At 56.0% G+C, this 12,954-nt stretch overlaps 1 protein-coding gene across 34 annotated transcripts in view; it reads right to left on the bottom strand.

The window, feature by feature from the left end:
- Positions 1 to 4,206, bottom strand: part of SCRIB (scribble planar cell polarity protein) — a 99,069-nt gene extending 94,863 nt beyond the window's left edge. For all 34 annotated transcript variants that reach the window (XM_041407096.1, XM_041407102.1, XM_041407110.1 and 31 more), the window contains exons 1-3: positions 4,089 to 4,206; positions 1,559 to 1,637; positions 143 to 232 (exon numbers count right to left, since the gene is read on the bottom strand). In XM_041407096.1, coding sequence (XP_041263030.1) covers positions 143 to 232; positions 1,559 to 1,637; positions 4,089 to 4,122 — 203 coding nt within the window. In that variant the 5' untranslated portion in view covers positions 4,123 to 4,206. The remainder of the gene's footprint in view (positions 1 to 142; positions 233 to 1,558; positions 1,638 to 4,088) is intronic.
- Between the last annotated feature and the right edge of the window lie 8,748 nt (positions 4,207 to 12,954).

Here is a 12,954-nt window from a genome sequence, read left to right as displayed (position 1 = left end):
AGGCTCAGAGGTGCTCTCTGTCAGCACCAGGGCAAAGCTGCTCCTGGCTTGTCCCTCCAGGCCCTGCCACTGTCCCCGTGCCAGCAGCAAGGTGTCCCCACCCCAGCCCCTCCCCAGGGCTGCCACAACAGGCCATACTCACTTCCCAATGTCAGTGGGGAGGCTCTGCAGGGACACATCGTTCAAGGCCAAGTGGCCCAGGCTCCGGAGCTGGGTGAAGCCCTCAGGCAGCCTGTGAGAACATGAACAGACTCCATTAATCCTGCGTGCAAAGCACAGAATCCCCCAAAACATCAAATCCACCAAAGCCAATCTCATCCCAATTGGCATCAAGGTGTGGAAAGGAGAAGAACAGGGACCATCACCAACCCTGGATGCTGATCCAGGACAAGTTCTGCTTCCCAGACCACAAAACACACTTGCACCAGGCATTACCTGTCCAGGATGGCAAACTCAGCCCTGCAGTACTTGAGCACAAGTCCCAGACTAAACCATGCCATGGGAGCATTTAGACTTGAGGAAAGGAGGGCTCCCAAGCATTCCAAGTGCCCAAAACAAAGGACATCTCTGCAGGTGACACTGCAGCATTCCCCAGCACCAAGCACCATCACAGCAGACCCAAGGTGTGACAGAACAGGGAAAAGCCCTGGAAGGAAATTCCTGGAGGAAATTCCTCTGCTTCCACAGGCAGCTCATAGAGCCCACTCAGCACCCACCCCCCCCAAGTCATCTGAAATGAGCAGAAAAAGCTCTGACAAGTAACACCTGGAGCAGAAGTGCTGGTCACTCCTGTGGTACAGGGATTGTCACCACCAGGGAAGCTTGTCCCACTCCAGCAGTGCTGGGACCAGGAGAGGGAGCACAGTTAAACGTGCCTCAAACCTGGGCAGCACCTGCCCTGAGCACAAAGGGACCTGGACACCTGAGGCCACAAAGGGACCCCTGCAGCAAGAGAACAGTGCCTGGAAATGAGGCTCAGCAAGGCAGGGGAGCCACACGGAATCCCAGATTTATGTATCAAAAGCTCCAGAGTACTGAAAGACAATCAGATTTCTGCTTGGGCACAGCTCTGAGCACTGAGGTAAGAGGGAAACAACCAAACACGGGGTACAAAGCATGGCTGTCCTCAGTTCTGAATAAGAGATGTGGAAAAGGGGCTAAGAAAGGGCAAAAAGAGCTGAGAGTGGGGCCAAAAAGGGACTCTAGGGTGCAGAGCATGACATGCAGGCTTTTTCTCCTCTGCAGCACAAGCCCTTATCCATTCTGGTTTGTGACCAGTGCAAAGGGAGTGACAAACTCATTGCAAGAGGACAGAAATCCTCACTGTTTACACCAGCAAAACAGCAGCTCATCACCCACAGCCCCAGGCCCCGAGGATGGAGCTCACCCCAGCTCCTCCAGCACCAAGTGTTCCACTGCCAGGAGAGCAGCTTTGGAAGAGGCAGGGCAACCCCAGCCTTGGCTTCACAGGGAGACAATCACAAGATGAAGATCAGAGAAAGTCAGGCACAATGTGCAATTTCTCTGCTGGACAAATGGGCTGCACGTGCCTTCCTACCTGGAGAGAGGATTCCCACTGAAGTCTGCGATTTCCAGGGATTTGCAGAATTTGATGCTTTCAGGAATTTCTGGAATGTCTGGAAAAAAACAGGTGAAAGAACAAAAGAGGCTTAAGAAAATGGGACAGCAGGTAGTGGTGGCAGCCTGAGACATGGCAACATGTCAGAGCTGAGGAGCGCTGAGGGAGAGGAAAGGCACAGCTTCCCCCAGCACCAGGAAAGGCACAGCTTCTCCCAGCACCAGGAAAGGCACAGCTTCCCCCAGCATCGAGGGAAAGGCACAGCTTCCCCCAGCAACACGAAAGGCACAGCTTCCCCAGCACCAGGAAAGGCACAGCTTCTCCCAGCACCAGGAAAGGCACAGCTTCCCCCAGCATCGAGGGAAAGGCACAGCTTCCCCCAGCAACACGAAAGGCACAGCTTCCCCAGCACCAGGAAAGGCACAGCTTCTCCCAGCACCAGGAAAGGCACAGCTTCCCCCAGCATCGAGGGAAAGGCACAGCTTCCCCCAGCAACACGAAAGGCACAGCTTCCCCAGCACCAGGAAAGGCACAGCTTCTCCCAGCACCAGGAAAGGCACAGCTTCCCCCAGCATCGAGGGAAAGGCACAGCTTCCCCCAGCAACACGAAAGGCACAGCTTCCCCAGCACCAGGAAAGGCACAGCTTCTCCCAGCACCAGGAAAGGCACAGCTTCCCCCAGCATCGAGGGAAAGGCACAGCTTCCCCCAGCAACACGAAAGGCACAGCTTCCCCAGCACCAGGAAAGGCACAGCTTCTCCCAGCACCAGGAAAGGCACAGCTTCCCCCAGCATCGAGGGAAAGGCACAGCTTCCCCCAGCAACACGAAAGGCACAGCTTCCCCAGCACCAGGAAAGGCACAGCTTCTCCCAGCACCAGGAAAGGCACAGCTTCCCCCAGCATCGAGGGAAAGGCACAGCTTCCCCCAGCAACACGAAAGGCACAGCTTCCCCAGCACCAGGAAAGGCACAGCTTCTCCCAGCACCAGGAAAGGCACAGCTTCCCCCAGCATCGAGGGAAAGGCACAGCTTCCCCCAGCAACACGAAAGGCACAGCTTCCCCAGCACCAGGAAAGGCACAGCTTCTCCCAGCACCAGGAAAGGCACAGCTTCCCCCAGCATCGAGGGAAAGGCACAGCTTCCCCCAGCAACACGAAAGGCACAGCTTCCCCAGCACCAGGAAAGGCACAGCTTCTCCCAGCACCAGGAAAGGCACAGCTTCCCCCAGCATCGAGGGAAAGGCACAGCTTCCCCCAGCAACACGAAAGGCACAGCTTCCCCAGCACCAGGAAAGGCACAGCTTCTCCCAGCACCAGGAAAGGCACAGCTTCCCCCAGCATCGAGGGAAAGGCACAGCTTCCCCCAGCAACACGAAAGGCACAGCTTCCCCAGCACCAGGAAAGGCACAGCTTCTCCCAGCACCAGGAAAGGCACAGCTTCCCCCAGCATCGAGGGAAAGGCACAGCTTCCCCCAGCAACACGAAAGGCACAGCTTCCCCAGCACCAGGAAAGGCACAGCTTCTCCCAGCACCAGGAAAGGCACAGCTTCCCCCAGCATCGAGGGAAAGGCACAGCTTCCCCCAGCAACACGAAAGGCACAGCTTCCCCAGCACCAGGAAAGGCACAGCTTCTCCCAGCACCAGGAAAGGCACAGCTTCCCCCAGCATCGAGGGAAAGGCACAGCTTCCCCCAGCAACACGAAAGGCACAGCTTCCCCAGCACCAGGAAAGGCACAGCTTCTCCCAGCACCAGGAAAGGCACAGCTTCCCCCAGCATCGAGGGAAAGGCACAGCTTCCCCCAGCAACACGAAAGGCACAGCTTCCCCAGCACCAGGAAAGGCACAGCTTCTCCCAGCACCAGGAAAGGCACAGCTTCCCCCAGCATCGAGGGAAAGGCACAGCTTCCCCCAGCAACACGAAAGGCACAGCTTCCCCAGCACCAGGAAAGGCACAGCTTCTCCCAGCACCAGGAAAGGCACAGCTTCCCCCAGCATCGAGGGAAAGGCACAGCTTCCCCCAGCAACACGAAAGGCACAGCTTCCCCAGCACCAGGAAAGGCACAGCTTCTCCCAGCACCAGGAAAGGCACAGCTTCCCCCAGCATCGAGGGAAAGGCACAGCTTCCCCCAGCAACACGAAAGGCACAGCTTCCCCAGCACCAGGAAAGGCACAGCTTCTCCCAGCACCAGGAAAGGCACAGCTTCCCCCAGCATCGAGGGAAAGGCACAGCTTCCCCCAGCAACACGAAAGGCACAGCTTCCCCAGCACCAGGAAAGGCACAGCTTCTCCCAGCACCAGGAAAGGCACAGCTTCCCCCAGCATCGAGGGAAAGGCACAGCTTCCCCCAGCAACACGAAAGGCACAGCTTCCCCAGCACCAGGAAAGGCACAGCTTCTCCCAGCACCAGGAAAGGCACAGCTTCCCCAGCTCCAGGAAAGGCACAGCTTCCCCAGCACGAGGGCAGGGGAGCACAGTGGGTCTGGGCACTGCTCCTGCCCAGCCATGGCCTCACCGTTGCGGGAGATGTCCAGCTCCACCAGCTGCATGAAGTTGGCCACCTCGGGCGGAAGCCTCTGGATCTCATTGTCGCTCAGGCCCAGCTTGCGCAGGTTCAGGAGCCTGAAGAAAGGCTGAGACAGAAGTGACACAGCAGGGTCAGCAGCAGCTCTGGGGAACACACAGCTCATCTCAGGAGAAGCCTGAGTACCCACCCTGAGACCCCTGCCTGCTCCCACCACCCCAGCCCAGCCAGGGGCAGTCACCAAATGGATCAGAATCCCCTGAGACCCCTGCCTGCTCCCCCTGTCCCATCCAGCCAGGGGCAGTCACCAAATGGATCAGAATGCCCTGAGACCCCTGCCTGCTCCCACCACCCCAGCCCAGCCAGGGGCAGTCACCAAATGGATCAGAACCCCCTGAGACCCCTGCCTGCTCCCACCACCCCAGCCCAGCCAGGGGCAGTCACCAAATGGATCAGAACCCCCTGAGACCCCTGCCTGCTCCCACCACCCCATCCCAGCCAGGGGCAGTCACCAAATGGATCAGAATGCCCTGAGACCCCTGCCTGCTCCCACCACCCCAGCCCAGCCAGGGGCAGTCACCAAATGGATCAGAACCCCCTGAGACCCCTGCCTGCTCCCACCACCCCAGCCCAGCCAGGGGCAGTCACCAAATGGATCAGAATCCCCGTGAAGGGCTATGATGGTACAAGAAAAAAGGCACAAATGAGTTGAGGCTGATCATTAATTTAGCATCTGGTACCCCACTGCTCTCCTCCCTCCTGCACAGGACACAGAGCAGACATTCCCTGTTCCCTACAGTAACAGTTCCCCTCAGGCTCTGCAGCCCAGCAGCACAGGGAGGTCACCTAGAGCAGCTTGCAGCAGATACCTGAGTTTGTGAGGCAGGTCCAGAAGGGCCAACAAAGGAGAAAGCTAAGGAGACCACCACCCCAAAGAGCTGTCCCTGCAGCTGCACATCCCTTCTGAGCAGCACGTTTGGTCAAGACATCACTGGCAGGTCCCCACACCACCAGGGACAGGCTGGTGCCCCTTGTGCCAGGTGGAAAAGGCACAGGTGAGCTGTCAGCACGGCCCCAGGTAACACTAAACTAGACAAGGCATGAAAACTCCTTTCTAGAAGCACCACAGCCATAGGAACGGTGGCTGGAAGGGCCCTCACAACATCTGACTTTTTCACACACCCCTTGGGGCTCCCAGAATCAGCTGCAAATGGCAAATTCCAGGATCCACCAATCACTCCTCCAAGCCACCACCAGTTCAGTAAACACAATGTACTGTAATTATCAACTGACCACATACTGCAGCTGATTCTAACCACTGCCAGAGGTCAGCTCCTGGACAGGATGGGAACCAGGGCTGGGGTGTTTGCTGCATTTCCTGGATTGTTTCAGATACTGGGAATAACAAACAACAATGTGGGGCCACTGCAGAAAATGCTCAGAAGGGACCTAGAACGAACCCAGGTCTGTGCAGTGACATGCACAGGCCATGCCTAAATTACACCACCCCCTGTTTGTCCTCAGGAGAGGCAGGGAGGGGTCACAGCAGCACAGGAGAGGCAACCCTGGGGTCATCCAGAGGTCCCAAAGCACGGCCAGAGTCGGGGCTCCTCCTGCAGCCCACACTGAGAGGGACCAAACCAGAGCAGGCTCTGAACCTCCCTCCTCAGGTGCCTTTCCAGCTGCCCACCTGCACAAGAACTGCTGGGCAGGCCTCCCCAGGAATTCCTGGTGCCTTTCCAGGTGGCCACCTGCACAAGGGCTGCTGGGCAGGTCTCCCCAGGAATTCCTGGTGCCTTTCCAGGTGGCCACCTGCACAAGGGCTGCTGGGCAGGTCTCCCCAGGAATTCCTGGTGCCTTTCCAGGTGGCCACCTGCACAAGGGCTGCTGGGCAGGTCTCCCCAGGAATTCCTGGTGCCTTTCCAGGTGCCTTTCCAGGTGCCCACCTGCACAAGGGCCGCTGGGCAGGCCTCCCCAGGAACTCCTGGTGCCCTTCCAAGTGCCGCCCTAGACAAGGGCTGCTGGGCAGGCCTCCCCAGGAACTCCTGGTGCCCTTCCAAGTGCCCACCTGCACAAGGGCTGCTGGGCAGGCCTCCCCAGGAATTCCTGGTGCCTTTCCAGGTGGCCACCTGCACAAGGGCTGCTGGGCAGGCCACCCCAGGAGCTCCTGGTGCCTTTCCAGGTGCCTTTCCAGGTGCCCACCTGCACAAGGGCTGCTGGGCAGGCCTCCCCAGGAATTCCTGGTGCCTTTCCAGGTGCCCACCTGCACAAGGGCTGCTGGGCAGGCCTCCCCAGGAATTCCTGGTGCCTTTCCAGGTGCCCACCTGCACAAGGGCTGCTGGGCAGGACTCCCCAGGAATTCCTGCAGGATACCTTCAGCTGTGAGGCACCCTCAGGACTCCCCAGAAATTCCTGCAGGGTACCTTCAGCTGTGGGGCACCCTCAGGCCTCCCCAGGAATTCCTGGTGCCTTTCCAGGTGGCTTTCCAGGTGCCCACCTGCACAAGGGCTGCTGGGCAGGACTCCCCAGGAATTCCTGCAGGGTACCTTCAGCTGTGGAGCACCCTCAGGACCCCCCAACACTGCAGAAAACGAGAGCACAGAGCAGACAAGGGAGGAGCAAACGTGACCCTGAGAAGATGCACAGGGCACAAGCGAGCTGCTCCCCCTCCTGCAGGGACAGCCACGAGCTCTGCTGCTGTAACTGGAGCAGTTCCTGCAGCTCCCAAGGCTCTGCAGCTCCCAGGTGCCAGGCACTGCTGGGCACAGGTGTGTCTGAGGGGCACAAAGCCCAGCACAGCCCCTGGGGCTGCCCTGCTCTCACTCTGCACAGAGAAGTGATCAGGGATGAACAGCACTGATGGGAAGTTCACACCTCTGACATCCTAAAGAACCATAATAATTGTGTAAGGAGTAAATAAATTTAAAAAATAACCCCTCTCACCAGCTCATCACTGGCCCTATTTGACTCTGTTTATCTAATGCAGACCAGCTCAGTGAAAAGGAAGTGGGTGAAAGTCTAAATGACAACAAAGGTCCAGAGGAGCAGGAGTTTAGAGACTTGATTTGCTATTGTTTCCTAGAGCCTTCTCCTAATTTTAGAACGCAAGGAAATTCCAGACAAGACATGGTGCTGACCTGCCAGAGTCTGCACACTGGAAAATAACCACAGGGGCTGAGCACTGCTGCCCAGGGCACTGCTGCCTCAGAACACATGTCCACACTTATAAAGGACATTAGGTTTATTAAATAAATAAACCCAGGCTGTGTACGGTGCAGCAGCTCCCAGCTCCTTCTTTTTTCTTAGAAAGAAAATGAAAAGGTTTCCAGGCCCTGTGGCAGTGCCAGAGCTGGGCACAGCCCATGTGCAGAACTGCAGGAGCTGCGTCCCACTTGGCAGAATCACTTACACTGGACCCGAATAAAACATTTAGATGTGACAAAAAGTAAAACCAGCCAACAGCGGTAGCCAGAAAAAACAAACGTGAGAACTACAGTGTTTTCATGCCTGAATGCAGGATTTATATTTATATTTATGAAAGATGGCAAGAGGATGTGACCAAGAGCTGCAAACGCTGCCTCTGACATGAATTTCCATGTCATTTCCAGGTCAGTATTCTGGGAGCTGAAGACTTCAGCTCAGCCCAACAACTCAAAGCAAAGGCTGCACAGGAGACTCACTTGTGACACTCGAAATTGATGTAAAAATTCTTACTAGATCTAAGAGTGAAACCTTGATTACACGTCTCTGGAGACTGGCAATTATCCCCTTTGCTAATCAAAGTTTACCCCAATTCCCAGAGCTGACAAAGAAAACCCCTGGATTTGGCACCACACTTAACATCTCCAATAAAGGGAAACTCCCCCGACTTCAACATTTTCTGATTTATAAAATAAAACACCACCAAATGTGCCCAACCCAGGTCCCTCCATATCCAAACTGGACTCAGAGTACATCAAAAATAGAAGTTTGAAGAAAGAAAAAAGGTAAGCCAAATCTCTCCCTGTTTCCTGGCAGCCCAGAAGCCCAAAGCTCACAAGGACCAGCACAGAAATATTCCAGCACACAGGAATCCAGAATCAGCACGGGAAGATTCCAGCACACAGGAATCCAGCAGCTCAGAGTGTGATGGAAGTTATCACTAACAAAAAAAAGCTAAAGATTAGGGGGTACCAACATAATAGCAGCTGGGTGTAACTGGGGGAAAGGCTTTGCAAAGCAGGGTGCATTACAAAGATATTCTCTGTTGAAGCATGGGAGTATTCACAGGGTAGATAAGGCAGAAAACAGCTACAAAACTGTCCTACAATTCAAATTCAGGGACATAAACTCTTACAATGCGCAGAGCAGAGCAGCCACGGTGCAGCCAACTGGAAATATATTAAATAGTCATTAATTACGGACAGGTATAAAAGAGTTTGTAAAGAACCATATGCCAAAAGGTAAGAAATGCTCCACAAAAATGACAACATTGCAAAAAAAGGCAGAAAACCGAAATTCAGGCTCCTCACCAGGTTTTCAGGTGTAACATCCTCCCTCAGCAGCCCCTTGAGAGCCAAATGCATGCAAACACATTCAAGGGTTTTCACTAAGTTCTTAAACTAAATTCAGATACTTCAAAATTTTAAAAAGTCAAAAAAAGCAACCTAGACCCATGGATTTTTCAGTCTAAAGGGACAGATATAATCTGATACAATATCCTTCCAATCCTTTGTATACCACAGACCCATTAAATAATTCATGTTGGAAGGTACCTGAGGATCTCCAGTCCAGCCTCCTGCTCAGGACAGGATCAGGATGAGGCCAGAGCAGGCTGCTCAAACCTTCAACCTGGGGGGATGGCCCAAAACTCCTCTGGGACCCTGGCTCCACCAAATAAGATCCTCCCAGGGCAGCCTCTTGGCTCCAGTGGTCCACAGGCTTCTGTGAAAGCAATGAACCCCTCACACATCCCTCGCTGCTGCCAGTCACATACTGAGTGTGGTCAACATCACTCATCAGATGGAACCAGCAGCTTTTGGGGGGGCTCCTCATGGGCCAAACCCTGCCCAGTGACACCCCAAAATCACCACACATCCCCAGTCACACAGCTCCCCCCTACAGACCTGCCTCTTCCTTTCTGCATCCTGTCCTTGTCACGGGGTGGCTTTTTTCCCCCTTAACTGGAGAATGGAGACACCTGGTGCTGGGTTTTCAGTGCCAAACTCTGTTTGGACTGGAAGTTATGTGATGGCAGCTTTGGGACGCCAAACCATAGAAAGGTTTGGGTAGAAAGGGACCATCAAGACCATCCAATCCCACTGGCTGCCATGGCAAGGCCCCCTTCCACTAGCCCAGGGTGCTCCAAGCCCCATCCAGCCTGGCCTTGGACACTTCCAGGGACCCAGGGGCAGCCACAGCTGCTCTGGGCACCCTGTGCCAGGGCCTGCCCACCCTCCCAGGGAACAATTCCTTCCCAAGATCCCATCCAGCCCTGCCCTCTGGCAGTGGGAAGCCATTCCCCTTGTGCTGTCACTCCAAGTCTTTGTGCAAAGTCGCTCTCCAGCTTTCCTGGAGCCCCTGTAGGTACTGAAAGCCTGCACTAAGGTCTCCCAGAGCCCTCTCTTCTCCCAGCTGAGCAATCCCTAGTCTCTCAGCCTTTCATCACTGGAGAGGTGCTCCAGCCCTCTAATCATCTCTGTGGCCTCCTCTGGGCTCGTTCCAACTGGCTGATCTATGCAGGAGTGAGAAAGGATGAAAGCCCCGCACAATTATTAGCGAGCCTCTTGATCCAGAGCACTGCATTTGGCATCGGTTTATGAAAGAGAAATACCCAGTGCTGACAGCAGCATCACACGGTGACAGCCAAAGCTGTGCCCAGAATGAGCCCTTCCAGGTCAGAGCCAGCCCAGCTCACGCTCAGTGGGGAGGCCAGTCCTGCCCCAGGAACATTCCCACACCCCACACTGGGGCTGGACCGGGGTTACCCACAGAAACAGGAACAGGCTCAGCCGGTTTGGGAAACCAGACACGCTGGTAGCAGCAAACACAGCTCCCCCTGGCAGATCCACCTTTGGCTCCTGCTGAGCAGGGGAACACCTGGGCAGTGGGGCAGCCCCAGGCTGACCCTGCACATGATTCTCCCTGACAACACCAGGATGCCCAACACCCACTGGCAGAGCTTTCCAGCCAGCAAGAGGCACAAGCAGCAAAGTCCCTGCCCCTGGGGAGCTGGGGAATCACGAGGTGTGCCTGTACCTCAGCCAGGGCAGGGCACAGCTCCAGGTCCACAGGGAAGCAGAGTGTTCCCAGAAGGAAGGAGATGCCCACCTGAGCCAGGAACAACCCTCTGCCCTCACAACCCCAGCGTGGCATGGTGGGCCAGCAGCAGCATGGACGGGTGGCACTGGAGGAGGCACTGGCCAACATCAGGACGAGATGAGCCACTCCTGAGCAGGGACAACAGGACCCCTGCACCCCTTCCTCAGTCCCTGCATGGGGAAACAACTGTCCTGCTCCAAACCTGCACCAGCCACCTCCTGCCCTGCCCAAGAGACCTGCACCTGTCCTCACAGCCTGCAGCAGCAGCAGGCAGGCATCCCAGGCCCTGCAGACTCCAGAACAGAGCTGCCAGGCACATCCAAACAGCAGGGGATGTTCTGGGGAGCCAACAGCTCCAGAACTGCAAAGGTGCAGGTGGAGGAGGGACAGGCTGTCAGGGACAGCAGCTCGCTCCAAAAGGCAACCTGCAGCACAGATCCATGCAGATCCATGCAGGGGGTGAGGCTGGAAGGGACCTGTGAAGACCAGGTACTCCAAACTCTGCTCAGAGAAAGGTCAGCTACAGCACCTGGGGAAGTATGTGCACACACAGCAATGTCTAATGACATACACACACAGCAGTCACACACATGTACTCACACAGCAGAGTCACATGCGACATGTATACACACAGCAGAATCTCAAAGGGCCTTCTAAGCCCATTCTCTGTCTTTAAGGAACCATCTGGAGCAGGTTCCACCCCCTCTCTGCCACGACCAAGCCTTCAAGTTGTGTTTCTCCAGCTGATGTGACGCGTCTGTGAAGCTCCCAGCAAGAGTGCTGAGGCTGCAGCAGAGCCCCAGGACATGAACAAAGGGCTGCTGGAGCTGTTAGGTGATCTAAGAGAACCACAGTGTCCAGTGGTGCCAGGAATTCAGACACCACCCCCACGTCTCCCTCCTGCTGCAGCGTGATGCTTGGCAGAGTCTTGGTCCGCCCCCCACTCATTTATCCAGTCAGACCAAGAGGGAGAAAATGAAAAAACGAGAAAGGACAATGGATAAAAGGCTCAGGACAAACCCTGTGAGCCACCACTCAGCTATGCCGTTTCCCAGAAACAGCACAATCCCAAGGGCAGGCCTGGAAAGGCAACCATCAGGATCAGGGACAGAGAGGCAGCCTGGCTCGGGGTGACAGTGCTGGGCCACCACAGCCACCCCCACGCTGGCCCAGGGGGCTGCTGCAGCTGCTCCTGCTGCTCAGGCAGGACAGGGAACGGGCTGCAGTCCTGGAGCACCCTGGGCAGACTGACGGAGCATGGCAGGGTCAGGGACAGAGCCTCTGAGCTCCCCTGGCAGCCTGCAGCTGTCTGCACAGAGCCCTGTGCCCATCCCCTGGGCACACAACAGCAACAGAGCCTGGGTGCCCCGTCCCACCTGCAGGAGATGCATCTGCACTGCCAAGGAAACAGAGAAAGTGCCTGGCTGCTGAGCCTGGAAAACACCAAACGTGTCTGCATGCAGGCTGATCCCCCCTCCCAGGTCAGCACCACCACTCTTTCCCAAACCTTTGTTTTCCTGAGGCTACAAAAAAAGGGTTTCTGGCCTAACCAAGCTCCAGCTCTCCCCTCACCTGGTGCCTAATCTCACAATGCCATGGTAAGGGAGCCAGGATATGGAGGGGCCTTTGTTCCCCAGCATCACATCGTGCTCCCCATGCTCTCAACTGCACCAGAGCCATCCCCATCTGTCAACAGAGAGAGGAGAACAGACAGACAGACAGCTGGGCTCCTCCACCAGTTTCTGCAGAGAAGGAGCCATGCTGTCCCCAGCACAGACAGCTCGTGGAGCTGCCTTGGCCCCAGGACCCTGCTGCCAACAGCAGACAGGAAGGGGGGGCTGCCCAGTGCCCCCACAGGCTGTGGGACACCCTTCCCCTCAGACAAACAGGCTTCAGGCACGTTCCAGAGCAACACCTCAGAACCTCTCCAGGTAACAAACAGCAGCACTGCTGGAGCAGAGCAGGACACGTGCCAGGGGAAGAGGAGTCAAGCACCAGCTTAACCACAGAGCCACAACAATGTCACACTCAGGCCAAGGGCTCTGGAACCAGGTGGTGACAATTCACACAGCTGGAATCAGGAACAGGCTCTACACCACAAGCACAGTCTTGGCTCTGGGATGGGACAGAGACTCTGCTTCTGCAGCCCAAACCACCGCGGTGTTCCCAGCTCTGCTGCCCGAGCAGGGCTCAGACACCTCCTCTCTTGTAGGTGTTCTCTCCTCACACAGGGCACCATTTATCAGTGATGGTGCTTGGCACCAATCAACACTGGGCTCAAACTGACTGGCACCTTCAGTTTATTATCCTACAGTGAAAAAAACTCATACCTTCTCTGTAAACTTCCTGGGCAGCTCCATGCGACACTGCCTCCTTCTCTACTTCCCTCTTCCTTCTGCAGGACCAGCTAACTCCTTCCTGTCCCTCACAGCACATCCTGACCCTTCCTCCTCACAGCACAGCCAGCAAACTCTGACTCTGATGGACTCTTGACCAGCTAACCCGCTCTTTTCTAACACCCATCCTTACTGGACATAGCTGTGACCTATTAAGGGCA

The sequence above is a fragment of the Onychostruthus taczanowskii genome, unplaced genomic scaffold, assembly GCF_017590055.1.
Source record: "Onychostruthus taczanowskii isolate IOZ18803 unplaced genomic scaffold, ASM1759005v1 scaffold253, whole genome shotgun sequence".
NCBI classification, from domain to species: Eukaryota; Metazoa; Chordata; class Aves; order Passeriformes; family Passeridae; genus Onychostruthus; species Onychostruthus taczanowskii.
This window is presented reverse-complemented; position numbering and strand designations above follow the sequence as displayed.